The 27,770-nt window shown below is 40.1% G+C and overlaps 1 protein-coding gene across 1 annotated transcript; it reads right to left on the bottom strand.

Moving 5' to 3' along the window:
* Window positions 1-1,209: 1,209 nt before the first annotated feature.
* LOC117302611 (deleted in malignant brain tumors 1 protein-like) lies at window positions 1,210-27,770 on the bottom strand. The gene is made up of 31 exons (XM_033786588.1): window positions 27,462-27,770; window positions 21,559-21,894; window positions 20,297-20,653; window positions 19,588-19,944; window positions 18,801-19,157; window positions 18,105-18,461; window positions 17,392-17,748; window positions 16,605-16,961; window positions 15,892-16,248; window positions 15,179-15,535; window positions 14,392-14,748; window positions 13,679-14,035; window positions 13,045-13,401; window positions 12,420-12,791; window positions 11,793-12,164; window positions 11,169-11,525; window positions 10,621-10,971; window positions 10,044-10,394; window positions 9,467-9,817; window positions 8,760-9,110; window positions 8,195-8,545; window positions 7,627-7,977; window positions 7,034-7,384; window positions 6,468-6,818; window positions 5,953-6,294; window positions 5,346-5,678; window positions 4,890-5,104; window positions 3,957-4,080; window positions 3,204-3,383; window positions 2,703-2,870; window positions 1,210-2,130 (listed from the first exon to the last, which is right to left on the bottom strand). Exons 1-31 carry the CDS (start codon window positions 27,544-27,546, stop codon window positions 1,796-1,798), a joined length of 9,954 nt encoding a protein of 3,317 aa, XP_033642479.1. The 5' UTR covers window positions 27,547-27,770; the 3' UTR covers window positions 1,210-1,795.

Here is a 27,770-nt window from a genome sequence, read left to right as displayed (position 1 = left end):
GTGCTACTATGAAGTGTTAAGTGTTTACCAGATGGTTACCAGCCAAACTACCATGCCACATTAAATGTGACTGGCTATTGGTAATTGTCAAAGACCAGTCTTCTCACTTGGTGCATAGAGCATCTTGCTCTATGCTTGGTGTATCTCACATATGCACAAAATAAAAAACATGTGAAAATTTGAGCTCGATTGGTCGTCTGCAAGATAACTATAAAAGAAAAAAACGCCCTTGTCACACGAAGTTGTGTGCTTCGTTCAGATGCTTGATTGTGAGACCTCAAATTCTAAATTTGAGGTCTCGAAATCAAATAGGATAATTACTTCTTTCTCCAAAACTACATCACTTAAGAGGGAGCCGTTTCTAACAATGTTTTATACTATCAACCTCTCCCCATTACTCGTTACCAAGTGAGGTTTCATGCAGATATATATATACATATATATTGAGTAAAAACCACCAATAGTGTCCACTTCCTTTAAACTGAAAAAGTGTTGAGCAAGTTTGTTTCTGCCCAAGCAGCTCTTTGACATTAGGTACTGGTTATGAAGCTGTTGTACACAGGTTTATGAGGGATACAAGCAGCAAGGCAAAATACATGTTTGTTACACGGGACTTGAATCAACAGATTTCAAGTCGGCAATGGGGGACAGGAAGGCTTGGGGAACCATCGTGATTCGAGGACACCACTCGACTTAAGCAAGCAAGTAAGTGTTGGTGCATGGTATAACTAAACCGGCCAATAAGTTTTTTGTTTCATTCCTCCATCTTCCAACCAACGGGAGGTGCTTTATGAAGTGGCGCATTGTTTGGCGGGAACCTTCAAAGTAAATATCACAAGCTCAATACAATAATTATAGGCAATCTTCGACGGTATGTGTTAATCATCCAAGCTTGATAACAGGCCCTTTGGCTCCTATAGGAACACATGATTGAGCACCTGGGGCTGAACAATATGTACATTAAAGGTTAATAACAAACTTTTCAGACTATTTAGTAACAAACTTTTGTTGAATTATTGTCCGAGGTAAAAACACATTAGGAAAACACTGGATTCAGTGTAAACAGCCATATAAATCTACAGGAGGCAGACATGATATAATTATAGCCCTTGGAGAAAACTACAAAGTTTTTATTGAGCTCAAACATGGAGGAAAAGTTATTCAACTTGCAAGAAGGGCACATGGTTTCGGCTTTACTTCAAGTCTATGTAGACAAATCTAGACCTCCATGCCAGGAGGTCAATGTGCGCTATAAAGAAGTCATTACTATTATTATAGTTTATTAAAAATACATTTTTTTCACTAGAACTCTTCTGATGAAGGCAAACAAATCTGAAATCGGATTAAAGTAGGAAGAATCCTGCCAGTAAAAGGGTACTTTATCCAGTACTTTTTTAATTATTCAAATTTTATTAATAATATTTTTAAATGAAATGGTCAACCTTACATCACCAACGGCACCTTGTCACTTACTCCTAGGGCTCAAAAGGGGATTTGCCCCCTTCAGCATGGGTATCGCCCACATAGGAGCCTTGCCGAAGTAGAGCAGAATGCACATATACCTTCCCAACTTTTCAAAAGAAGCAATTTGCTCAAGGTCACAAGAATCAAATCGGGATTCGAACCCTCACTCAACTGTGGTAGTGTACTGTTGTATTGTTAATCAATTACTCATAATAAGATATAAATTTAACCCATTTTTAGAATAAAAAAGACCAAGACTACAAACAACACAAACAATCAACCACCCCATCAAGCACCCAAACAAACAGGGGTGGCCTGGGGTAGCCAGCGTCTAAAGTTTTGACACTTCCTCGGGTGGTGGAAACTGAAATGACACGGGTTTTAATGGAGGGCTCCAACTAAGGGTCGACTCATAGACTGGATTACTCCAACCTTCCGCTGAGGCGCCGACAGCTGAGTACCTGGGCTCTTCTTCCCCATTCCCACTCGAAGCTGCTTGGCCATTGGGGGGTGGGGACGGTGGGGACAATGGCATATCCATGTTATAAATGTCCCTTCTGGTCTGCCTTTTTTTCTTGATTAGGACGAAGATGATGATGATAATGAAGACGAGAAAGGCAACTGCACTGAAGACCACAACAACAATTAGGGATGTCGAGGACAATCCTGCAGAAGATGTTAAAATGGAATTGTAATTATTTCAAATGTCATTTTGAATTTGACATTGTCAAAAGGGTATGCAGTAATGTCTGACCGGCTCAAGCAGGGGCGGGGGCAGCAGAGTTGTTGATAGGTCTTCTTATGTTGGGGTGAAAATGTGAAAAGCCTATAATTATAGTATGGCCCTTTTCCAAACCATAGCTTCGGCTTTGGATTTGGCTTGAGGCTCCCTTCTCTAGTCTGAACTTCACGCTGAATCCCGGAGCGCGTATAGGCAAAGCACGCGCAATTGTCAAATCAACTGGCGGGCCAAGCTAGCCTGAGCCGAATCCTAAGCCGAAGCCGTCATTTTGAAAAGGGCCTATGACTGATGTTAATCAGTATTGCGTAAGTAGGATACTCCTGTAGTTTTTAGTTGACGGGGAGCTAAAAGTGTTTATTTTTCCCAACACCAGCCTGAAGTTTTCGAATGGACGTATCCCCCTACTAAATACGGAACTGGAATACCCAACAATCAAAATTTTATAGGAGAGTTTTCTTTGCAAAATTCTACTATAGTCTTACATACATTTACATACCTGACTTTTGGGATATTTCACCGATGTGACCAAGTTGACTGCACTCCACCCCAACTCTTCGCTTCGGACATTTGTCAGTGTGACTCCATCCACTGTTCTTGCAGGACGTAATATTGACCTCCTTCCCAGAACAGATTGGATCCATTAGAATGGGTAAATTGTCAATTTCTGTAACACAATGAGTTCATGTGTGCATAAAAACAGTATTACTCCTTTCTCATTACACAAGGGTAAACTTGGAAAATGGAAATTACTCAATATGATTACTTTAAAAACTGACTTGGTAACGAGCATTTGGAGAGCTGTTGATAGTATAACGGCTCCCTCTGAAGTACGTAGTTTTTCAGGTAATTTCTCACTAAAATATTAAAAGACTTCTAGCTGGAAGTCTTTTATTCCTATCTGAAAGCACACAAATTCATCTGCCCCACAAAACTCAGGTTTGCTCACAACCAAGGGACCCTGTACCCTGTATTTATAGAAAAATCTGGTCTTTGATACCTTGATAGTTCTCGCTTCGAAAGACAGATATGGCACTCTTGTAGCCGAGTTGTCCGCAAACAACATTTCCATCTTTTATGCTCCAGTTGTCATCACAAATGGCACCCCATACTCCGTCAATTTGAACTTGAACCTCTCCCTTGAATGCAGGTTCAGATCCAGAGAGTCTTACTCGTCCATCTAGAAAAAGTAGGGAAGAGTTAGAGTAGCGTATTAATAAATATAAATGAACAGATAATACTTGGAGAATAATTGTTCGTTGCTTATATTTCTCTTTCTGCCTTCTGACTGGCACCCCAAAGATATGACAACATAATGAGACCGCCAGCAAAGGGCTAGATTGCTCAGTTTGTTGGTAGAGCGCCGGCACAGTATTCTGGAGGTCGTTAGTTCGAGTCCCACTTAAGTCAATTTGTCTTTGTTCAACCCTAAATCATTTCCCTTTCCGTTCAGGTCAGTCAAGCTTACATCAGTTACGTCAGCTGCTACAACTACATGGCCAACTAACTCACACTCAGTCAGAAACACTTTTAGCAAATTCATTCAAGGAATCAAGTTTTGCAGTTGGAATGTCACTCAAAAAAGACACACATTATTTTGTGCAGGTGGTTATAACCAAAACTCGATCATTATTTGCAAAAGCCACTACTCATATTTTTATTTTTCATAGTATTTTTCTCCAAAGTCATTTGGAGAAAATTTCTCTAAAATAATTTTTCAGAACTTGTTTGTTTCTTATTAAACTCTTGTTACCCGATTCAAATCTCAGGCATTCGATGATGACAAGCTCTGAGCTACCGTCTTGACACCCTTCTTTGCTCTCCACGATGTTCATCTTACAATCAGCTGTTGACTCCTTTGTGCCAATACAGGATATCTGACAAAGAAACAAAAACAGGACGAGACATAATGGTAAGTGCAGTTCTTTTGAAATATTTTCAAAATCTATTTCAGTGCATAGATCGCTTGCATTGTCTGAATCAAGACCAGAACAGGTGATCCCCAACTGAAGTTAAAGACTCTGATGGACACTATTGATATTTGTCAAAGACCAGTCTTCTCACTCGGTGCTCAACGTATGTATAATAAAAGAAAAAGCACCCTTGTAACACAACGTTTTGTGCTTTCAGATGCTTGATTTTGAGACCTCAAAATCTAATACTGAGGTCTCAAAATCAAATTTGTTGAAAACTACTTCTTGTTGAAAACTGCATTACTTCAGAGGGTGCCGGTTCTCACAATATTTTATACTATCAACAGCTCGCCATCTCTCGTTACCAAGTAAGGTATTATGCTAATAATTATTTGTTGTAATTAACCAATAGTGTCCACTGCCTGTAATGAAGACCTACCATTGGCTGAAAGTTTGTCTATCTCAGCGTTTGCGGCCAATGCAATCGGTCTGTAAATTGTCACAGTCGTTGTAAGATAGGCAAGTTAACCGTTTGTCACAAAGTTATTTATAGATATCAATAAACAAACCACAAGGGAAACTGACTGAAATCTTTAAATGATGTTGGGGTTGAACAAAAAAAAATGACTAGAATCGGACTCAAACCAACGTCCTCCGGCGCATTAATTTGGAAGGTGGTTCGAGTCCCACTCTTGTCAGTTTTTCCTTTGTTCAACCCCCAAATCAAAGTTATCAGATGAGACAGGATTAAAATGAATAATCTCATTACAAACCTCTGCAACAACTCTGTTACCCTGTCCAAGTGTAGCAGCTTCATCTCTGTCCTGGGTGTTGATTGCCGAACTGAAGCCAAGCTGCTCACAAACCCTATGTGACAGCGATAGATCCCAGTTGTTGCGACACACTTGCAACCATTCTCCGTCCTGGTACACCTCAAGCCTACCTTGAGTGTGCTTGGATGTTGGACTTCCGTTCAACCTCACTGAGCCTAAACACATAGTTAAATATCTCTGGTCATCTTTTACTTTCTCAACGACTGTTGAAAACTCTTTGACACATTTTTGTTGTTACCCATGCATGCTTTGGGTGGACCTAGGTCATAAAGATATTGATAAATGTCTTAAACTAAAGCTATAAATTAAGCTTAACTGAAGTTCTATATATTTGTCATGTTTGCGAAATTTCCTTTCAAAAACAAAACAATATTAGGCGTTATATTTTCAACTTACCAGCCATCTGGCATATAACACCGACGTCTGTATCATGACGACACTCATTCTGTCTTGGGCTCTTTGAGCAAGACATGAAGGTTGCCTCTGTACCTTTACACAGCACATCGTCCATTAAAACGGGGCCACTGCCTTCTCCGTAGAAAGCTTGAAACAGGGTGGGGTCTGCTGAGCCAAATCCAAGTTGACGACAGATAACCTGGGCGTTGGTAAAAACCCACTCCTCATCACAGACTGTGCTCCACTGGCCTTCAGAGAACACCTCAACCCGTCCATTTGATTGGTCAGTACCACCAGCAAGACGCAAACTACTATAGTCTCCAGGTAGTTCCTCTACAACCAAACACATATTTTGGGAGATGTTTACATTAATAAATTTGTATTTAAGTCCAACACATTTCCTTTAAATGCAACACATTAAGTTGTTTTTGAGAGAAGTGGATTCTCTGAAATCATTCTAGATGTCAAAATTTCATTCACAATCCTACTCTCGGAAGATTAACAAATTTGAAGAAAAACATAAAGGCCAAGTTGAAAGACATAGTTTTTGTTTTCGGGGGCGGGGGTCTTAAAGTGAGGCCCAAGATATAACATTGAATATATTCACCTGTAGGTTTATTAGGCGAGGCAGTCGTGACAACATTGCAGCGAACACCAACATCTTCTGTATGTGAGCAATCATGCACACCAAAACCATTATGAGGACAGGCCAGCAAACTGCTCTCATTGCCTAAACATTCAACGTTATCGAGAATAATTGCTCCTGTACCCATTAAAAATCTACCATCCAAAAATTCGCTTGACTCTGTAAACCCAAGTTGCCGGCAGACAACATTAGCGTCCTGGTTCTCCCACAAGTCATCGCAGATGGTTCCCCATTGGCCTTGGTAAAAGATTTCCACACGACCTTCATAGGGGAAGTTTCCATCCACTAGGCGAAGACTTCCATCTGAAAAGAGGTATCACGCAATCATGAATCTTACTTCTGACATTGGTTCCAATTATAAACATTGAACATTATGAGGTTGTATATCCAAAACAACTTACAGAATTAACACATCTTTCAAATATTTATCATGAAAACTAAAAACTGCAATAAAGAAAAGAAAGATGATATCCTACCTGCAAACTGAGTTACATCTGGTGCTAAGGTTGGTGTTGAGCATACAACACCAGCATCCTCTGAATGACCACAATTATTTGTTCTCCATCCTGAATGACGACAATCTATCAATCTGCTCTCTCCACCACTGCATTCCAAATCATCCAAGAAAATCTCTCCAACACCGATTGGGAATCTGTTAGTGGCAGAAAAAGCAGATTCAGCAACTGAGAAGCCAAGTTGTCGACAGACGACAGTAGCATCTTGAATATCCCACAAGTCATCACAGATGGTTCCCCATTGCCCTTGGTAGAAGACCTCCACACGACCTTCAGAGAGGTAGTTTCCATCCATGAGCCGAAGACTTCCATCTGTGAAAAAATCAAACAATATAGTATCATCGGATCATGAGTCTTAGTCAGTGAAATGCATTTTTGGAGTGCGGTTTCCTGGTCTGAAGAAACAGATTAAAGCCTAATGTTGGACTATATCCCTTCACAGTTTTTAAATTTTACACAACTTTCAGTAAGGTATGTTATAGAAACTAAAAGGTAGAATCGAATCAGAATGTAGGATGATTTCCTACCTGCAAACTGAGGTTCACCTGGTGCTAAGGTTGATGTTGAGCAAACAACACCAGCATCCTCTGAATGGCCACAATTGTTTGTTCTCCATCCTGGATGACGACAATCCATCAACCTACTCTCTCCACCAGTGCATTCCAAATCATCCAAGAAAATCTCTCCACTTCCAGTTAGGAATCTGTCGGTAGCAGAAAGAGCAGATTCTGCAGCTGGGAAGCCAAGTTGTCGACAGACGACAGTAGCATCTTGGATATCCCACAAGTCATCACAGATGGTTCCCCACTGTCCTTGGTAGAAGATTTCCACTCGACCTTCGTAGAGGTAGTTCCCATCCATTAGACGAAGACTTCCATCTATTAGGTGAAAAGTATAAGTGGTACATCATTTGTTTATTTAAAATTTGTCAGAACATTGAGGGTTTGGTCTGTGTCTTGGTTACTAAGAAAATCATATAGTGCATAAAGTACCAGGCCTAGCATAATAACAGATTTTAACTCATCATCTACTCTACAAGCAACCGTCAGAATAAACGTAATATAACATAATGGATACATTGCATTGATTTTGATCTTATTACAACAATTATATTTCGTACCTGGAAATGCAGTTACATTAGGTGGTAGAGTTGTTGTAGAGCAAATGACCGCAGCATCTTCTGAATGGCCGCAATTATCTGTTCCCCATCCTGCATGAGGACATTCTGTTAAACTGCTCTCATCACCACTACATTCAAGATCATCCAACAATATCTCCCCCACGCCAACAGGGAATCTGTCACCAGCCGATAGAGCGCTTACAGCAGCTGTGAAGCCAAGTTGTCGACAGACGACATTAGCATCTTTAATATCCCACAAGTCATCACAGATTGTTCCCCATCGGCCTTGGTAAAAGATTTCTACACGTCCCTCATAGGAGTAACTTCCATCCATTAGACGAAGACTTCCATCTGTGAGGAGAATCAAAACAATATAGCATCACCAGATCATGAGTGTTAGTCAGTGAAGTGCATTTTTGGAGCCTGGTTTCCTGGTCTGAAGAAACAGATTAAAGCCTAATGTTGGACTATATCCCTTCACAGTTTTTAAATTTAACACAACTTTCAGAAAGGTATGTTATAGAAACTAAAAGGTAGAATCAAATCAGAATGTAGGATGATTTCCTACCTGCAAACTGAGGTACACCTGGTGCTAAGGTTGATGTTGAGCAAACAACACCAGCATCTTCTGAATGGCCACAATTGTTTGTTCTCCATCCTGGATGACGACAATCTATCAATCTACTCTCTCCACCACTGCATTCTAAATCATCCAAGAAAATCTCTCCAACTCCAATTGGGAAGCTGTCAGTGGCAGAAATAGCAGATTCGGCAGCTGTGAAGCCAAGTTGTCGACAGACGACATTAGCATCTACAATATCCCACAAGTCGTCACAGATAGTCCCCCATTGGCCTTGGTAGAAGATTTCCACACGACCTTCATAGGGGTAGCGTCCATCCATTAGACGAAGACTTCCATCTGTGAAAAAATCAAACAATATAGTATCATCGGATCATGAGTCTTAGTCAGTGAAATGCATTTTTTGAGCCTGATTTCCTGGTCTCAAGAAACAGATTAAAGCCCAATGTTTGACTAGATCCCTTACAGGTTTTAAATTTAACACAACTTTCAGTAAAGTATGTTATAGAAACTAAAAGGTAGAATCGAATCAGAATGTAGGATGGTTTCCTACCTGCAAACTGAGGTACACCTGGTGCTAAGGTTGATGTTGAGCAAACAACACCAGCATCTTCTGAATGACCACAATTGTTTGTTCGCAATCCTGGATGACGACAATCTATCAACCTACTCTCTCCACCACTGCATTCCAAATCATCCAAGAAAATCTCTCCAACTCCAGGTGGGAATCTGTCGGTTGCAGAAAAAGCAGATTCAGCAGCTGGGAAGCCAAGTTGTCGACAGACGACAGTAGCATCTTGGATATCCCACAAGTCATCACAGACGGTTCCCCACTGTCCTTGGTAGAAGATTTCCACACGACCTTCAAACAGGTAGTTCCCATCCATAAGACGAAGACTTCCATCTGTTACATGAAAATTATCAGCGGCACATCATTTGTTTATTTTAAATTTGTCAGAACTTGGACAGTTTGGTCTGTTTTGGTTACTAAGAAAATCGTCCAGTGCATAAAGTACCAGGCCTAGCATATTAACATGTTTTAACTCATCATTCTACAAGCAATCGTCTTAGTACATCATTTAACATAATGGATATATTGATTTAGATCTCATTACAACAATACTGTTTTTTGTTAATTGTGTGTACAGCGCTGTGGTACTTTCCCCTGTTAGTTAGAGGGCTTTGTAAATACCTAGTATTATTGTTATTATTATTATTATTATTATTATTATTATTATTATTATTATTATAACTTTGTACCTGGAAAGGCAGTTACATTAGGTGGTAGAGTTGTTGTAGAGCAAATGACCGCAGCATCTTCTGAATGGCCGCAATTATCTGTTCCCCATCCTGCATGAGTACAGTCTGTTAAACTGCTCTCGTCACCACTACATTCAAGATCATCCAATAATATCTCCCCCACGCCAACAGGGAATCTGTCAGCAGCCGACAGAGCGCTTACAGCAGCTGTGAAGCCAAGTTGTCGACAGACGACAGTAGCATCTTGGATATCCCACAAGTCATCACAGATGGTTCCCCACTGTCCTTGGTAGAAGATTTCCACTCGACCTTCGTACAGGTAGTTCCCATCCATTAGACGAAGACTTCCATCTATTAGGTGAAAAGTATAAGTGGTACATCATTTGTTTATTTAAAATTTGTCAGAACTTGGAGGGTTTGGTCTGTGTCTTGGTTACTAAGAAAGTCATATAGTGCATAAAGTACCAGGCCTAGCATATTAACAGATTTTAAATCATCATCTAGTCTACAAGCATCTAAACGTAATATAACATAATGGATATCGTGATTTTGATCTTATTACAACAATACTTCCTACCTGGAAATGCAGTTACATTTGGTGGTAGAGTTGTTGTAGAGCAAATGACCGCAGCATCTTCTGAATGGCCGCAATTATCTGTTCCCCATCCTGCATGAGTACAGTCTGTTAAACTGCTCTCGTCACCACTACATTCAAGATCATCCAATAATATCTCCCCCACGCCAACAGGGAATCTGTCAGCAGCCGACAGAGCGCTTACAGCAGCTGTGAAGCCAAGTTGTCGACAGACGACAGTAGCATCTTGGATATCCCACAAGTCATCACAGATGGTTCCCCACTGTCCTTGGTAGAAGATTTCCACTCGACCTTCGTACAGGTAGTTCCCATCCATTAGACGAAGACTTCCATCTATTAGGTGAAAAGTATAAGTGGTACATCATTTGTTTATTTAAAATTTGTCAGAACTTGGAGGGTTTGGTCTGTGTCTTGGTTACTAAGAAAATCATATAGTGCATAAAGTACCAGGCCTAGCATATTAACAGATTTTAAATCATCATCTAGTCTACAAGCATCTAAACGTAATATAACATAATGGATATCTTGATTTTGATCTTATTACAACAATACTTCCTACCTGGAAATGCAGTTACATTTGGTGGTAGAGTTGTTGTAGAGCAAATGACTGCAGCATCTTCTGAATGGCCGCAATTATCTGTTCCCCATCCTGCATGAGTACAGTCTGTTAAACTGCTCTCGTCACCACTACATTCAAGATCATCCAATAATATCTCCCCCACGCCAACAGGGAATCTGTCAGCAGCCGACAGAGCGCTTACAGCAGCTGTGAAGCCAAGTTGTCGACAGACGACGTTAGCATCTTGTATATCCCACAAGTCATCACAGATGGTCCCCCATTGGCCTTGGTAGAAGATTTCCACACGACCTTGATATGGGGAGTTTCCATCCATAAGACGAAGACTTCCATCTGTTGTGGAATTTAGAAAATATTGCAATACTTACTGGTCAAAAGTCTCATTTACCTTGCTGGTGTTTCATGACCTTCAAATAGCTAGGTTTACAGCGTCTGTAAAGTTATTTGCTTTATTTGTTGTTGTTAACCACAAAATTGTGTACCAAAACATCTACCCAGTCTGCACAATTAAGTATAAAAACGTAAAGAACCTGGTATGGAGTTCACTCCTGGAGAAGCAGTTGTTACAGAGGTTGCACAAATGACTCCAGCATCTTCTGAATGACCGCAATTATTATCTCCCCATCCTCGGTGAGTACATTCTCCTAAGGTTCTTTCGTCTCCAATACACTCCAGATCATCCAGAACTATTGGCCCATCTCCAATGGTGAATTCAGCCGCTGCAGTAGTAGCTCTGACTGCACCTGGGAATCCAAGCTGGCGACAGGCTACTGCAGCATCCTGAAAGCCCCACAGGTCATCACAAACTGTTCCCCACTGACCTTCATAAAAGACTTCTACACGCCCCTCATGTGGACCAGATCCATCCATCAAACGAACACTACCATCTAGTGGAACATCAACAATGACAGAAACAATAAGGCAAACATTGTTGAGTGTGGGGTTTTAAAACAATTCAGAAAGTGTCATATTTGTTGATTAAGGCTGAATGGCTCACTTCATAATGCCTCCAAAAAATGTTAAACATCATGCAGAAGTATGTCGATCTCCAGAGGAGAATTTGGCAAACTTAAGATAACCTAAAACTTAATGAAACATCTATGAAAAGATGGGATCTTCGAAACTTAACGACAAATCACCATTAAGAAAAGTACCTGGTATGGCGGACACTTCAGGGAGAATGGTTGTTACAGAGGCTGCACAGACGACCCCAGCATCTTCTGAGTGACCACAATTATTATCCCCCCATCCTCGGTGAGAACATTCTCCTAAGGTTCTTTCGTCTCCAATACACTGAAGGTCATCTAGAACTATTGGCCCATCTCCAATGGTGAATTCGGCAGCTGCAGTAGTAGCTCTGACTGCACCAGGGAATCCAAGCTGGCGACAGGCTACTGCAGCATCCTGAAAGCCCCAAAGGTCATCACAAACTGTTCCCCACTGACCTTCGTAGAAGACTTCTACACGCCCCTCATAGGGACCAGATCCATCCATCAAACGAACACTACCATCATCTGGAATATCAACTATGAAAGAAATATTTAGGCAAACATTGTTGAGTGTGGGGTTTTAATTTTTTTTAAAGAATCTTTCATATTTGTTGTTTAGGGCTGAATGGCTCACTCGATAATGCCTCCAAGAAATGTTAAACATCATGCAGAAGTATTTGTCGATATCCAGAGGAGATTTTGGCAAATTTAAAATAACCTAAAAGTCAATGAAACATCTATGAAAAGACGGGATCTTCAAATTTAATGACAAATCACCATAAAGTAAAGTACCTGGTATGGAGGACACTTCAGGGAGAATGGTTGTTACAGAGGTTGCACAGACAATTCCAGCATCTTCTGAGTGACCACAATTATTATCTCCCCATCCTCGGTGAGTACATTCTCCTAAGGTTCTTTCGTCTCCAATACACTGAAGGTCATCTAGAACTATTGGCCCATCTCCAATGGTGAATTCGGCAGCTGCAGTAGTAGCTCTGACTGCACCTGGGAATCCAAGCTGGCGACAGGCTACTGCAGCATCCTGAAAGCCCCAAAGGTCATCACAAACTGTTCCCCACTGACCTTCATAGAAGACTTCTACACGCCCCTCATAGGGACCAGATCCATCCATCAAACGAACACTACCATCATCTGGAGTTTCAACTATGAAAGAAATATTTAGGCAAACATTAATGAGTGTGGAGTTTTAATTTTTTTTAGAAAGTGTCATATTTGTTGATTAGGGCTAAAAGGCTCACTTGATAATGCCTCCAAGAAATGTTAAACATCATAGAGAAGTATTTGTCGATATCCAGAGGAGAATTTGGCAAATTTAAAATAACCTAAAAGTCAATGAAACATCTATGAAAAGACGGGATCTTCAAATTTAATGACAAATCACCATAAAGTAAAGTACCTGGTATGGAGGACACTTCAGGGAGAATGGTTGTTACAGAGGTTGCACAGACAACTCCAGCATCTTCTGAGTGACCACAATTATTATCTCCCCATCCTCGGTGAGTACATTCTCCTAAGGTTCTTTCGTCTCCAGTACATTCCAGATCATCCAGAACTATTGGCCCATCTCCAATGGTGAATTCAGCCGCTGCAGTGGTAGCTCTGACTGCACCTGGGAATCCAAGCTGGCGACAGGCTACTGCAGCATCCTGAAAGTCCCACAGGTCATCACAAACTGTTCCCCACTGACCTTCATAGAAGACTTCTACACGCCCCTCATGTGGACCAGACCCATCCATCAAACGAACACTACCATCTAATGGAATGTCAACATTGAAAGGAACATTATTGTGTGGGGTTTGAAACCAATTAAGAAAAAGTTCTATTTATTGATACTTACATGTCGGTTTCATGGCTCACTTGATAAAGAAAGGCTCCAAGAAATGTTAACATATTTGTATAATTTTAATCAAACGCCCAAGAAAAGATTAAATCTGTGAGAGCTGTGTAGGAAATATGATATATTCAAACTCATAAGTGTCATATTTGTTGAGTATTAACACAGCAGGATTTCAGTATTGAGAAGTAAATACCTGGTATTGAGGTAACTCCTGGAAGAGCAGTTGTTTCAGATGTTGCACAAACGACCCCAGCATCTTCTGAGTGATCACAATTACTATCTCCCCATCCAAAGTGAGTACATTCTCCTAAAGTTCTTTCGTCTCCATTACATTCCAGGTCATCAAGATTTATTGGCCCAACTCCAATGGCGAAATCAGGGGCTGCAGTGGTAGCTCTGATTGCACCTAGGAATCCAAGCTGGCGACAGGCTACAGCAGCATCTTCTAATTCCCACAAATCATCACAAACTGTTCCCCACTGGCCATTATAAAAGACTTCTACACGCCCCTCATGTGGACCAGATCCATCCATCAAACGAACACTACCATCTAATGGAATATCAACATTGAAAGAAACATTAAGGCAAACATTGTTGATTGTGGGGTTTGAAACCAAATTAGAAACTATCATGTTTTTCTGAAATTTTGGCTTAATGGTCACTTGATAATGTCTCAAAGAAATGATAAACGTCATGCAAAAATATCAGCCCATCTCCAGAGGCGAATTAAATTAGTCAAGAACCCAAGGGTATCTGTAAAATTACAACTAAATATCTATAAAGAAAGAGATTCTTTGCAAGTTCATAACAAATCACTAGACTTTCAGGATTTTGCCATGTTGGACATCTAATATATTAAAATATCTGCTAAGTCTGCTACGTTAAAGTAACAATGAAGTAAAGTACCTGGTACGGAGGTCACTCCTGGAACAGAAGTTGTTACAGAGGCTGTACAAACGACCCCAGCATCTTCCGAGTGGCCACAATTACTATCTCCCCATCCTCGGTGAGTGCATTCTCCTAAGGTTCTTTCGTCTCCAGTACACTCAAGATCATCAAGAACTATTGGCCCATCTCCAATGGTGAATTCAGCAGCTGCAGTGGTAGCTCTGACTGCACCTGGGAATCCAAGCTGGCGACAGGCTACTGCAGCATCCTGAAAGTCCCACAGGTCATCACAAACTGTTCCCCACTGACCTTCATAGAAGATTTCTACACGCCCCTCAAAGGGACCAGATCCATCCATCAAACGAACACTACCATCTAGTAACATATCAACATTGAAATAAACATTGCGAAGTGTGGGGTTGAAACCAAATAAGAAAAAGTCCTATTTATTGATACTTGCATGTTTGCTTCATGGCTCACTTGATAAAGAAAGGCTCCAAGAAATGTTATCCAAATTTATAAATTACCAAATTTGTTTGTATAATTATAATCAAACGCCCCAGAAAAGATTGAATCTGTGAGAGCTGTGTAGGAAATATGGTATATTCAAACTCATAATTGTGTTGTATTGAGAAAGTAAAGTACCTGGTATTGAGGTAATTAACTCCTGGAAGAGCAGTTGAAAGAGATTCTTTGCAAGTTCATAACAAATCACTAGACTTTCAAGATTTTGCCATGTTTGACATCTGATATATTAAACTATCTGCTCAGTCTGCAACGTTAAAGTAACCATAAAGTAAAGTACCTGGTACGGAGGTCACTCCTGGAACAGCAGTTGTTACAGAGGCTGTACAAACGACCCCAGCATCTTCCGAGTGGCCACAATTACTATCTCCCCATCCTCGGTGAGTGCATTCTCCTAAGGTTCTTTCGTCTCCAGTACACTCAAGATCATCCAGAACTATTGGCCCATCTCCAATGGTGAATTCAGCCGCTGCAGTGGTAGCTCTGACTGCACCTGGGAATCCAAGCTGGCGACAGGCTACTGCAGCATCCTGAAAGCCCCACAGGTCATCACAAACTGTTCCCCACTGACCTTCATAAAAGACTTCTACACGCCCCTCATGTGGACCAGATCCATCCATCAAACGAACACTACCATCTAATGGAATATCAACATTGAAAGAAACATTAAGGCAAACATTGTTGATTGTGGGGTTTGAAACCAAATTAGAAACTATCATATTTTTCTGAAATTTTGGCTTAATGGTCACTTGATAATGTCTCAAAGAAATGATAAACGTCATGCAAAAATATTAGCCCATCTCTAGAGGCGAATTAAATTAGTCAAGAACCCAAGGGTATCTGTAAAATTACAACTAAATATCTATAAAGAAAGAGATTCTTTGCAAGTTCATAACAAATCACTAGACTTTCAGGATTTTGCCATGTTGGACATCTAATATATTAAAATATCTGCTAAGTCTGCTACGTTAAAGTATCAATGAAGTAAAGTACCTGGTACGGAGGTCACTCCTGGAACAGCAGTTGTTACAGAGGCTGCACAAACGACCCCAGCATCTTCCGAGTGGCCACAATTACTATCTCCCCATCCTCGGTGAGTGCATTCTCCTAAGGTTCTTTCGTCTCCAGTACACTCCAGATCATCAAGAACTATTGGCCCATCTCCAATGGTGAATTCAGCCGCTGCAGTGGTAGCTCTGACTGCACCTGGGAATCCAAGCTGGCGACAGGCTACTGCAGCATCCTGAAAGCCCCACAGGTCATCACAAACTGTTCCCCACTGACCTTCATAAAAGACTTCTACACGCCCCTCATGTGGACCAGATCCATCCATCAAACGAACACTACCATCTAATGGAATATCAACATTGAAAGAAACATTAAGGCAAACATTGTTGATTGTGGGGTTTGAAACCAAATTAGAAACTATCATGTTTTTCTGAAATTTTGGCTTAATGGTCACTTGATAATGTCTCAAAGAAATGATAAACGTCATGCAAAAATATTAGCCCATCTCTAGAGGCGAATTAAATTAGTCAAGAACCCAAGGGTATCTGTAAAATTACAACTAAATATCTATAAAGAAAGAGATTCTTTGCAAGTTCATAACAAATCACTAGACTTTCAGGATTTTGCCATGTTGGACATCTAATATATTAAAATATCTGCTAAGTCTGCTACGTTAAAGTAACAATGAAGTAAAGTACCTGGTACGGAGGTCACTCCTGGAACAGCAGTTGTTACAGAGGCTGTACAAACGACCCCAGCATCTTCCGAGTGGCCACAATTACTATCTCCCCATCCTCGGTGAGTGCATTCTCCTAAGGTTCTTTCGTCTCCAGTACACTCAAGATCATCAAGAACTATTGGCCCATCTCCAATGGTGAATTCAGCAGCTGCAGTGGTAGCTCTGACTGCACCTGGGAATCCAAGCTGGCGACAGGCTACTGCAGCATCCTGAAAGTCCCACAGGTCATCACAAACTGTTCCCCACTGACCTTCATAGAAGATTTCTACACGCCCCTCAAAGGGACCAGATCCATCCATCAAACGAACACTACCATCTAGTAACATATCAACATTGAAATAAACATTGCGAAGTGTGGGGTTGAAACCAATTAAGAAAAAGTCCTATTTATTGATACTTGCATGTTTGCTTCATGGCTCACTTGATAAAGAAAGGCTCCAAGAAATGTTATCCAAATTTATAAATTACCAAATATGTTTGTATAATTATAATCAAACGCCCCAGAAAAGATTGAATCTGTGAGAGCTGTGTAGGAAATATGGTATATTCAAACTCATAATTGTGTTGTATTGAGAAAGTAAAGTACCTGGTATTGAGGTAATTAACTCCTGGAAGAGCAGTTGAAAGAGATTCTTTGCAAGTTCATAACAAATCACTAGACTTTCAAGATTTTGCCATGTTTGACATGTGATATATTATACTATCTGCTCAGTCTGCAACGTTAAAGTAACCATAAAGTAAAGTACCTGGTACGGAGTTCACTCCTGGAACAGCAGTTGTTACAGAGGTTGCACAAACGACCCCAGCATCTTCCGAGTGGCCACAATTACTATCTCCCCATCCTCGGTGAGTGCATTCTCCTAAGGTTCTTTCGTCTCCAGTACACTCCAGATCATCCAGAACTATTGGCCCATCTCCAATGGTGAATTCAGCCGCTGCAGTGGTAGCTCTGACTGCACCTGGGAATCCAAGCTGGCGACAGGCTACTGCAGCATCCTGAAAGTCCCACAGGTCATCACAAACTGTTCCCCACTGACCTTCATAAAAGACTTCTACACGCCCCTCATGTGGACCAGATCCATCCATCAAACGAACACTACCATCTAATGGAATATCAACATTGAAAGAAACATTAAGGCAAACATTGTTGATTGTGGGGTTTGAAACCAAATTAGAAACTATCATATTTTTCTGAAATTTTGGCTTAATGGTCACTTGATAATGTCTCAAAGAAATGATAAACGTCATGCAAAAATATTAGCCCATCTCTAGAGGCGAATTAAATTATTCAAGAACCCAAGGGTATCTGTAAAATTACAACTAAATATCTATAAAGAAAGAGATTCTTTGCAAGTTCATAACAAATCACTAGACTTTCAGGATTTTGCCATGTTGGACATCTAATATATTAAAATATCTGCTAAGTCTGCTACGTTAAAGTAACAATGAAGTAAAGTACCTGGTACGGAGGTCACTCCTGGAACAGCAGTTGTTACAGAGGCTGCACAAACGACCCCAGCATCTTCTGAGTGGCCACAATTACTATCTCCCCATCCTCGGTGAGTGCATTCTCCTAAGGTTCTTTCGTCTCCAGTACACTCCAGATCATCAAGAACTATTGGTCCATCTCCAATGGTGAATTCAGCCGCTGCAGTGGTAGCTCTGACTGCACCTGGGAATCCAAGCTGGCGACAGGCTACTGCAGCATCCTGAAAGCCCCACAGGTCATCACAAACTGTTCCCCAATGACCTTCATAAAAGACTTCTACACGCCCCTCATGTGGACCAGATCCATCCATCAAACGAACACTACCATCTAATGGAATATCAAAGGCAAACATTGTTGATTGTGGGGTTTGAAACCAAATTAGAAACTATCATGTTTTTCTGAAATTTTGGCTTAATGGTCACTTGATAATGTCTCAAAGAAATGATAAACGTCATGCAAAAATATTAGCCCATCTCTAGAGGAGAATTAAATTAGTCAAGAACCCAAGGGTATCTGTAAAATTACAACTAAATATCTATAAAGAAAGAGGTTCTTTGCAAGTTCATAACAAATCACTAGACTTTCAGGATTTTGCCATGTTGGACATCTAATATATTAAAATATCTGCTAAGTCTGCTACGTTAAAGTAACAATGAAGTAAAGTACCTGGTACGGAGGTCACTCCTGGAACAGAAGTTGTTACAGAGGCTGTACAAACGACCCCAGCATCTTCCGAGTGGCCACAATTACTATCTCCCCATCCTCGGTGAGTGCATTCTCCTAAGGTTCTTTCGTCTCCAGTACACTCAAGATCATCAAGAACTATTGGCCCATCTCCAATGGTGAATTCAGCAGCTGCAGTGGTAGCTCTGACTGCACCTGGGAATCCAAGCTGGCGACAGGCTACTGCAGCATCCTGAAAGTCCCACAGGTCATCACAAACTGTTCCCCACTGACCTTCATAGAAGATTTCTACACGCCCCTCAAAGGGACCAGATCCATCCATCAAACGAACACTACCATCTAGTAACATATCAACATTGAAATAAACATTGCGAAGTGTGGGGTTGAAACCAAATAAGAAAAAGTCCTATTTATTGATACTTGCATGTTTGCTTCATGGCTCACTTGATAAAGAAAGGCTCCAAGAAATGTTATCCAAATTTATAAATTACCAAATTTGTTTGTATAATTATAATCAAACGCCCCAGAAAAGATTGAATCTGTGAGAGCTGTGTAGGAAATATGGTATATTCAAACTCATAATTGTGTTGTATTGAGAAAGTAAAGTACCTGGTATTGAGGTAATTAACTCCTGGAAGAGCAGTTGAAAGAGATTCTTTGCAAGTTCATAACAAATCACTAGACTTTCAAGATTTTGCCATGTTTGACATGTGATATATTATACTATCTGCTCAGTCTGCAACGTTAAAGTAACCATAAAGTAAAGTACCTGGTACGGAGTTCACTCCTGGAACAGCAGTTGTTACAGAGGTTGCACAAACGACCCCAGCATCTTCCGAGTGGCCACAATTGTTATCTCCCCATCCTCGGTGAGTGCATTCTCCTAAGGTTCTTTCGTCTCCAGTACACTCCAGATCATCAAGAACTATTGGCCCATCTCCAATGGTGAATTCAGCCGCTGCAGTGGTAGCTCTGACTGCACCTGGGAATCCAAGCTGGCGACAGGCTACTGCAGCATCCTGAAAATCCCACAGGTCATCACAAACTGTTCCCCACTGACCTTCATAGAAGACTTCTACACGCCCCTCATGTGGACCAGACCCATCCATCAAACGAACATTACTATCTAGTGGAATATCAATTATGAAAGAAATAATAAGACAAACATGGTCGAGTGTTGGGTGTGAAACCTAATAAGGTGTCATATTGTTGCAACTAAGAGTTGGCTCACTTGATAATGCCTCATATAAAGAAATACATATACAAAAACATCACGCAGAAGTATTCATCCATCTCTAGAGGAGAATTTACTAATTCAAGATTAACCAAGAGTATCTGTAAAGTTAAAAATAAACATCTATGAAGAAAGTGAATCTTTGCAAGTGCATGCCAGAACTTTCGTGATTATGCCGTATATGACATCTTATATATTAAAACATCAGCTCAGTATAAAAGGTTAAGTATTATAAAGTAGAAACCTGGTATGGAGGACACTTCAGGGAGAATGGTTGTTACAGATGTTGCACAGACGACCCCAGCATCTTCTGAGTGACCACAATTATTATCTCCCCATCCTCGGTGAGTGCATTCTCCTAAGGTTCTTTCGTCTCCAATACACTCCAGGTCATCTAGAACTATTGGCCCATCTCCAATGGTGAACTCAGCCGCTGCAGTGGTAGCTCTGACTGCACCTGGGAATCCAAGCTGGCGACAGACTACAGCAGCATCTGGAGAGTCCCACAGGTCATCACAAACTGTTCCCCACTGGCCATCATAGAAGATTTCAACGCGCCCTTCTGCTCCTGAACTTCCACCCATCAAACGAACAGCGCCCTCTGTAGGAAACAAGAAGTTGATTTTGATAATATTATTACTGGAACATTAGCCTGAACATGTGACATCACACTTTGGGTCACATTATTTGCGCAAGAGAGTAGTTCAAGCCTAGGTCAAACCCATCCCGTAATCACCTTTCAACTACATTAATGCAGACGACCGAAAGTGCACCTGCTGTGCGTCACCTCGAACCAATCAAACACAAATATAGAAAGCCTATGTTATGGCACATTTATCAAATGAAATAATCCTATTTAGTGAAATCACTGGTTCTGAAAAAGCAAATACCTGTCTGCGTATAAAACATGGTACACTTGGCAGTAAGACCAAAACAATAGTATTAAGCCAACGGGTATATGTGCAAATTAGCCTACAGCAATTTTAATTATCTTGAAAAGTATCCTGATCAGTTTGCATTTCATAATCGGGAAAGAATAGTTAACATTTTTAGAAAGTCGTGGGTGATTAAAAACCCAACCCTTAAAGGCAGTGGACACTATTGGTAATTCTCAAAATAATTATCATCATAAAACCAAGTAATGGGGAGAGGTTGATGGTATAAAACATTATGAGAAACAGCTTCCTCTGAAGTGACATAGTTTTCGAGAAAGAAGTAATTTTCCACTAATTTGATTTTGAGACCTCAAGTTTAGAATTTGATGTATCGAAATCAAGAATCAGAAAGCACACAACTTCCTGTGACGAGGGTGTTTTTCTTTCATTATTATCTCGCAACTTCGATGACCGATTGAGTTCAAATTTTCACAGGTTTGTTATTTGATACGTATGTTGAGATACACCAACTGTGAAGACGAACCTTTGACAATTACCAAGTGTCCACTGTCTTTAATTAAAAAAAAAAAAAAAAAAATACAAAAAGTTGTTAAGAGTTTGTTTAGGTCACCTATGTATGTAGATACAGCTTCAGTACAAACAACAGCAGCATCTTCTGAGTGACCACAATTATTATCTCCCCATCCTCGGTGAGTGCATTCTCCTAAGGTTCTTTCGTCTCCATTACACTCCAGATCATCCAGAACTATTGGCCCATCTCCAATAGTGAATTCAGCCGCTGCAGTGGTAGCTCTGACTGCACCTGGGAATCCAAGCTGGCGACAGACTACAGCAGCATCTTGCAAGTCCCACAAATCATCACAAACCGTTCCCCATTCGCCCTCATAGAAGACTTCAACGCGACCTTCAACTTCTGAAGAGCCATCAACCAAACGAACACTTCCATCTGAAGAGAACAAAACATCAAATAACAAAAAAAAAAAAATTACGCATGCACTCACCCCACACACTCTCATTTATATTAATAAAATAAAATAAAAACGTTACTTATTATAGTATTGGTTGTGTCGTAGGAATAAGAATTTGTCCGGCAAGAACTGCAACTTTCACCGACAGTTCTAATATCGAAAGTTCACACAGAGTCTTATTTTGTTTCATTTTGTGAGCCGTTTCCAATTGTGCCTGGAGTTTATACTCGTACGTGCACTGGCTGCACCTGTTTCTCTTTTCTTCTTTCACTATTCTCTTGCAACTTCGATGAAAAAAAATTGAGCCAATAACGCTCAAGTGAGAAACTGGTCTCTGACAACAATATTACTACCAAACGTGACTAGTGCGTTTAGGTTCTTGAATAGGGCCTGTAGTGGGGCTTCGAGCTAGGCGCTATAGTTCTCCCTTGATGAGGAGCTTTGTAAACTTGCATTCTGAGTTCATAATATTAATTAGTTCTTATTAAAAAGCGCATTTCACAATAACGTCAGAATGCGCGGATTTCACAAAGAATTAAGCCTACAGTTTTATCTCGAGTTAGCACGAGTTACTCATTCTAACTTAGGACTAGACTAGCCATGTCGTTAATATCTCCGAACCTAGGACTAGTATAGTTAACTCTTTGTGAAATCGACCCCAGCAAGGTCACTTTAATGCACGTGACCCTTGAAGGAAATGCCAGTTGTTTATAACTCCTATACAAAAAGGAAATACCTGATAGTGTAACAACAAAAAATGTCACCTTGTGCTGTGCACCGGCCACAGTTTAAAAATTCGTTTAAAGGCAGTGGACACTATTGGTAATTATTCAAAATAATTTTTAGCATAAAACCTCACTTGGTAACAAGTAATGGGGAGAGGTTTATAGTATAAAACACTGGGGGAAACGGCTCCCTCTGAAGTGACGTAGTTTACGAGAAAGAAGTAATTTAACATTGCTACACTTGACGGCTGCATCGTCCAAATTGGCGGCTATAACAGCTACCGAATTGGCTTACAGCTACGGCTGCGGCTGTCGCTTAGAGTATTGCTAAGGACGGACTATACTTCATTGCATGATAATGCGGAAAGCTAGCCATAGCATTAGCTGTAGCCGCCAAATCGGACTTGAAAGTTCACCATCACTCCAGGCGCCATGGTCTTATAGTATTCTTCCTGCGATAAAGCTCGCTTCAATCTTTATCAATTGGTTCTCATTATACCGCATATAAACGATACAGACTATAGATCATAGGTTTTTTTACAACATATCCTGTTTACTTTGGCATACTTTTTTCACAACACCCTTTGGAGCATTTGATATACCAGCCCCAAGATAAATTAGCGCTAAGGAGATGAACTACAAAAAAGTCTATAATCAGCACTCTCAGGTTCCCATAAACCTTATCGTAAATACCAATGCGCAAGCGCAGACTGTTGAATGAGGTGCATTGTGGGATAGATATGGACCTAATTTGGATACCAGCAAGACCACAATGCACCTAATTCCAAGCTTTACGCGCGCGCCCCGGTATTTGCGAAAAGGTCTATGTTTTATAAACCTGGGTTTGGACAAATGCCTTGGTACGTCATGAATGGGATTCGAACAAATTCTTCGAAGATGAATTCAGGCGCCCAAAGTAACTACTTTTTTGAGTATTCTCAATAAGAAGCCTTGTTCCAAACACTTAGCTTGTATTTTGTTTTCTTAATGCACTTTGGGGCTGTGGTTTACTTTTAGGCGCGATATAATATATGCCTTGTGGTTTTTTTTGTGTGGTTTTTTTCTAATGGAAGTTTTCCACTTCGTTGGCAAGAGGATTCAGATTATCAGTTGTGTTTTGTTTTTTGCTTGTTTTTGTTTTACCTGATACCGACTTGCACCATCGAAAAAGGGCCTTGATTATTGTGGAATGTAAGAAGAACCAGGACGAGGAAGGAAATTGCACGCCCGTTGGTCCAATCTGTTTATCATCCGGTTGACAAGATCAAAGTCACATGGGTCTTGTTTGTTATGCCCCATAACTGCATGGTATCATGGAGCTAGATATAATATTTCGACCTCCATGATGTTATTAACCTTTGTCATGGTGCAGCCAACTTCATTTTCCCCCATTAATAACAAAGTAACCAAACCGAGGCTGGAAGAACAAAATAGTCTGGTTCCTATTTGAATAAAGATTTAATCTTTGGGCATTCATTATTGTCATTCGAAGAACATGACCAAGATTAAGGCAGCGGGATAAGGTCTATAACGAGCCAAACCAAAATACAAGGGAACACTCCGTAATTTAAGCGAAAATATAGTAACAACTCTGCAGTGGACACTATTGGTAATTGTCAAAGAATGTAGCGTTCACAGTTCGTGTATCTCAACATGCATAAAATAACTAACCTGTGAAAATTTGAGCTCAATCGGTCATCGAAGTTGCGAGATAATAATGAAAGAAAAAAAACACCCTTGTCACACGAAGTTGTGTGCGTTCGTTTAGATAGTTGATTTCGAGACCTCAAGTTCTAAATCAGAGGTCTCGAAACCAAATTCGTGGAAAATTACTTCTTTCTCGAAAATTATGGCACTTCAGAGGGAGCCGTTTCTCACAATGTTTTATACCATCAACCTCTCCCCATTACTCGTTACCAAGTGAGGTTTTATGCTAATAATTATTTTGAGTAATTACCAATAGTGCCCACTGCCTTTAATAGGATACAAATTAAAACCGGGGACCTTAACAAAAGAGAAAATAGGGTTTCCGGTTCGGGAAAGGCCCACAGTTGGAACACGTGTACAATACCAATAGGAGCTTAGTGTATATAGGATGGCCACACAGTGGCAGATTCACACTCGCGTGCATTGGCAGTGTGTGTGTAAACGGCCATTGCTTGTATATTTTAGGGTAATACACGAGGCATTTTACAGGAAACCAGTTCCATCAGGCAATATCAACGAAGAGATTACATTCACATTTGAATTTGCACTTATTATTTTTCTTGGGGATCGTGTATAAGACATTGTTTCGAAAGTTATTCATGTGCATTATCGGAGTACTCCTGCTGCATGCACTGCAGTTGGTTGCCTCCATTGCCTGCAATGCCTCGTGCTATCTTTAAAGTTAAAGAGTCAAGAAGAAGAAGAAAACACTCGAAAAGAGTGAAATTTGCACTGTTTCTAAGAACCATAATATGAAGGACAGCTTTGTTTAGAGTGGGATTAAGGAGTGATCATAATTCACTCCGAAAATAGCGATATTTCACCTTTCTAAAGAGTGACAAAAATGCCCCTTTAAAGACTGACAAACACATCACTCTTTTTAAAGGACACCTTTGGTGATATTGGAAAATAAAACACTGGAAAATTCCAACATTTAGAGCACAGTGTCGTACTTAAAGGAACACGTTGCCTTGGATCGGACGAGTTGGTATATAAAAAGCGTTTGTAACCCTTTTTTATAAAATGCATATGGTTTGAAAGATGTTTTAAAAGTAGAATCATTGAACCACACAAGTTTTCCTCGAAATTGCGTGGTTTCCTTTTACTGTGCGAACTAACACGGTCGGCCATTTATGGAAGTCAACAATTTGACTCCCATAAATGGCCGACCGTGTTAGTCGACGAGGTAAAAGGAAAACCGTGCAATTTCGAGGCATGTTTGTGTGGATCATTGTATTCTACTTTTACAACATCTTTCTACCCATATGCATTTAATGAAAAACGGTTACAAACGCTTTTCAAAGACCAACTCGACCGATCCAAGGCAACGTGTTCCTTTAAATAAATATTTTTTTATTTGTTAATGTTTTTATGTAATTTTTAAAAACAAATTTATATTTTCTTATGGTCTGTATTTTAAACGCAATTCAGCCTCTGGCTGCCAAGTTTGAGTTTTTTGTTTTTAAATATAACAATAATAATAATCAGTGTTTGGTGGGGATATACTTTTATTTCCTCTTTCGATATCTATCTGACTTATACCACTCATGGTGTCAATTTTATCACCCCAGTTTTTGCAGTGAAAGCTCAAATGGAAAAAAGAGGGACAGGAAAGAGCAAGGTCATCAAAACAGCTGCTAATTTTCCGACAATTTATAATGTTTTTATTTGTTTAAAAAGCAATGGACACTTTTGGTAGTATGTATTGTTGTATACCATTATTTCACTTGGTGTATCCCAAGAAACGCAAACAAAAAATAAAAAACCTGTGTGAAAATTTGGGCTCAATATTGGTCAATTAATTTGCAAGTGAATAACGAAAGGAAAAAACGCCCTTGTTACAATACTTTTAGATAAAAGGCTGGTTTATGAAGTCTCTTTATATTCGAGTGGGAAATAACCTCTTGTTGTAAAACTACCACTCAGAGGAAGCCGTTTCTCACAATGTATCATACTAACAACATCTCTCCGTTGTTCGTTACCAAGTAAGATTACCAATGTCCAGTGCCTTTAAATTCTGGGCCGTTTTGTCAAAGTACCACTAACTACGAATTAAAGCTAAACTTGCTCAGTTTGAACAGTTTGTTTTTCAATGTTAGAAAATCTTCTTCCATATCCACATTGTTGCTTCTATAAACTTGCATATACATGTACCATAAAAGGTGCACTACGTTCGAGTATTAAAGGCACTAGACGCCTTTAGTAATAGTCGAAGACCAGTCTTGGTGTATCTCAACACATGCATAACAAACAAACCTGTGAAAATTTGAACTTAATTAGATGGTCGTCGAAGTTGCTAGAGAAAAACGGAAGACAAAAACACCCTTGTCCTTCAAGTTTTGTGCTTTCAGATGCTTGATTTCAAGACCGTAGCTGAGGCGTCGAATTCAACTCACCATTTTAGTGAAAAATTACTTCTTCCTCAAAAACTACATTACATCATGAGGGAGCCAATTTTTCACAATGTTTGATATTATCAACAGCTCTCCATTGCTCATTACAGAGTAAATTGTTATGCTAAGAATTATTTTGAGTAATATTAACAATAGTGTCCGGTACCTATTAGAATAATCGTAGTTTGGTCCTTGATGTTATTTTTCATTAAAGCGGCCGATGTGAGAGGCGGCTTTATCGGGACATGGATTTAAAGGCACTGGACACTATTGGTAATTACTCAACATGTTTGTTAGCAAAAAAAATTACTCGGTAACGAGCAATGGGGAGCCGTTGATTTAGAGTTAAAACAACTTGTGAAAAACGGCTCCCTCTGAAGAACCTAGTTATTTCTCAATCAACGATATTAAAAGACTTCAAGCTTGAATTCCCTTTTAGGCACCGGGAAGCAGACAAGTTTGTGCTACAGGGGTGTTTTTTGTCTTCATTATTCTCTTACAACTTCGTTAACCGATTGAGTTCAAATTTTCACAGGTTTGTTATTTTATGCATATGTTGAGATACACCAAGTGAGAAGACTGGTCTTTGACAATTACCAATAGTGTCCAGTGCCTATTGTCACACATGGAATAAGTTTGACTCAACAGTATTTTAACCAGTGGTACGTTGATGCTTTCACCCCGGCCAAAACATTATTTCCGCGTAAGTTTTTAACTTACCCGTTTGTGCGTTCGTTGGAGTACACAAGAGCATAAACACCAGCGCAAAACTCTTCAGCCACGTTTTACATGTTGAATCTGACATGCTTGAACGGGTGAAGCAGAAGAATTATAATGAAGCTGTCCTGAGTTGGACTCCTGAAATGGTTGGCCAACCTTTATGTCCAGGTTTTTTTTTTTTAAGACAACTTTATCAGTGTTGATGAATTTGGTGCTTAGCACACAGTGGCGCGACCAACACTCTTATGAGGTCTTACAACCTATTTCGGACATGTTCGTAATTTGGAATGGAGGGAGTTTTCATAATGG

This window comes from Asterias rubens, chromosome 18 (assembly GCF_902459465.1).
Source record: "Asterias rubens chromosome 18, eAstRub1.3, whole genome shotgun sequence".
Taxonomy (NCBI): domain Eukaryota; kingdom Metazoa; phylum Echinodermata; class Asteroidea; order Forcipulatida; family Asteriidae; genus Asterias; species Asterias rubens.
The sequence above is the reverse complement of the archived record's forward strand: the minus strand, read 5'-3'. Positions and strand labels throughout refer to the sequence as shown.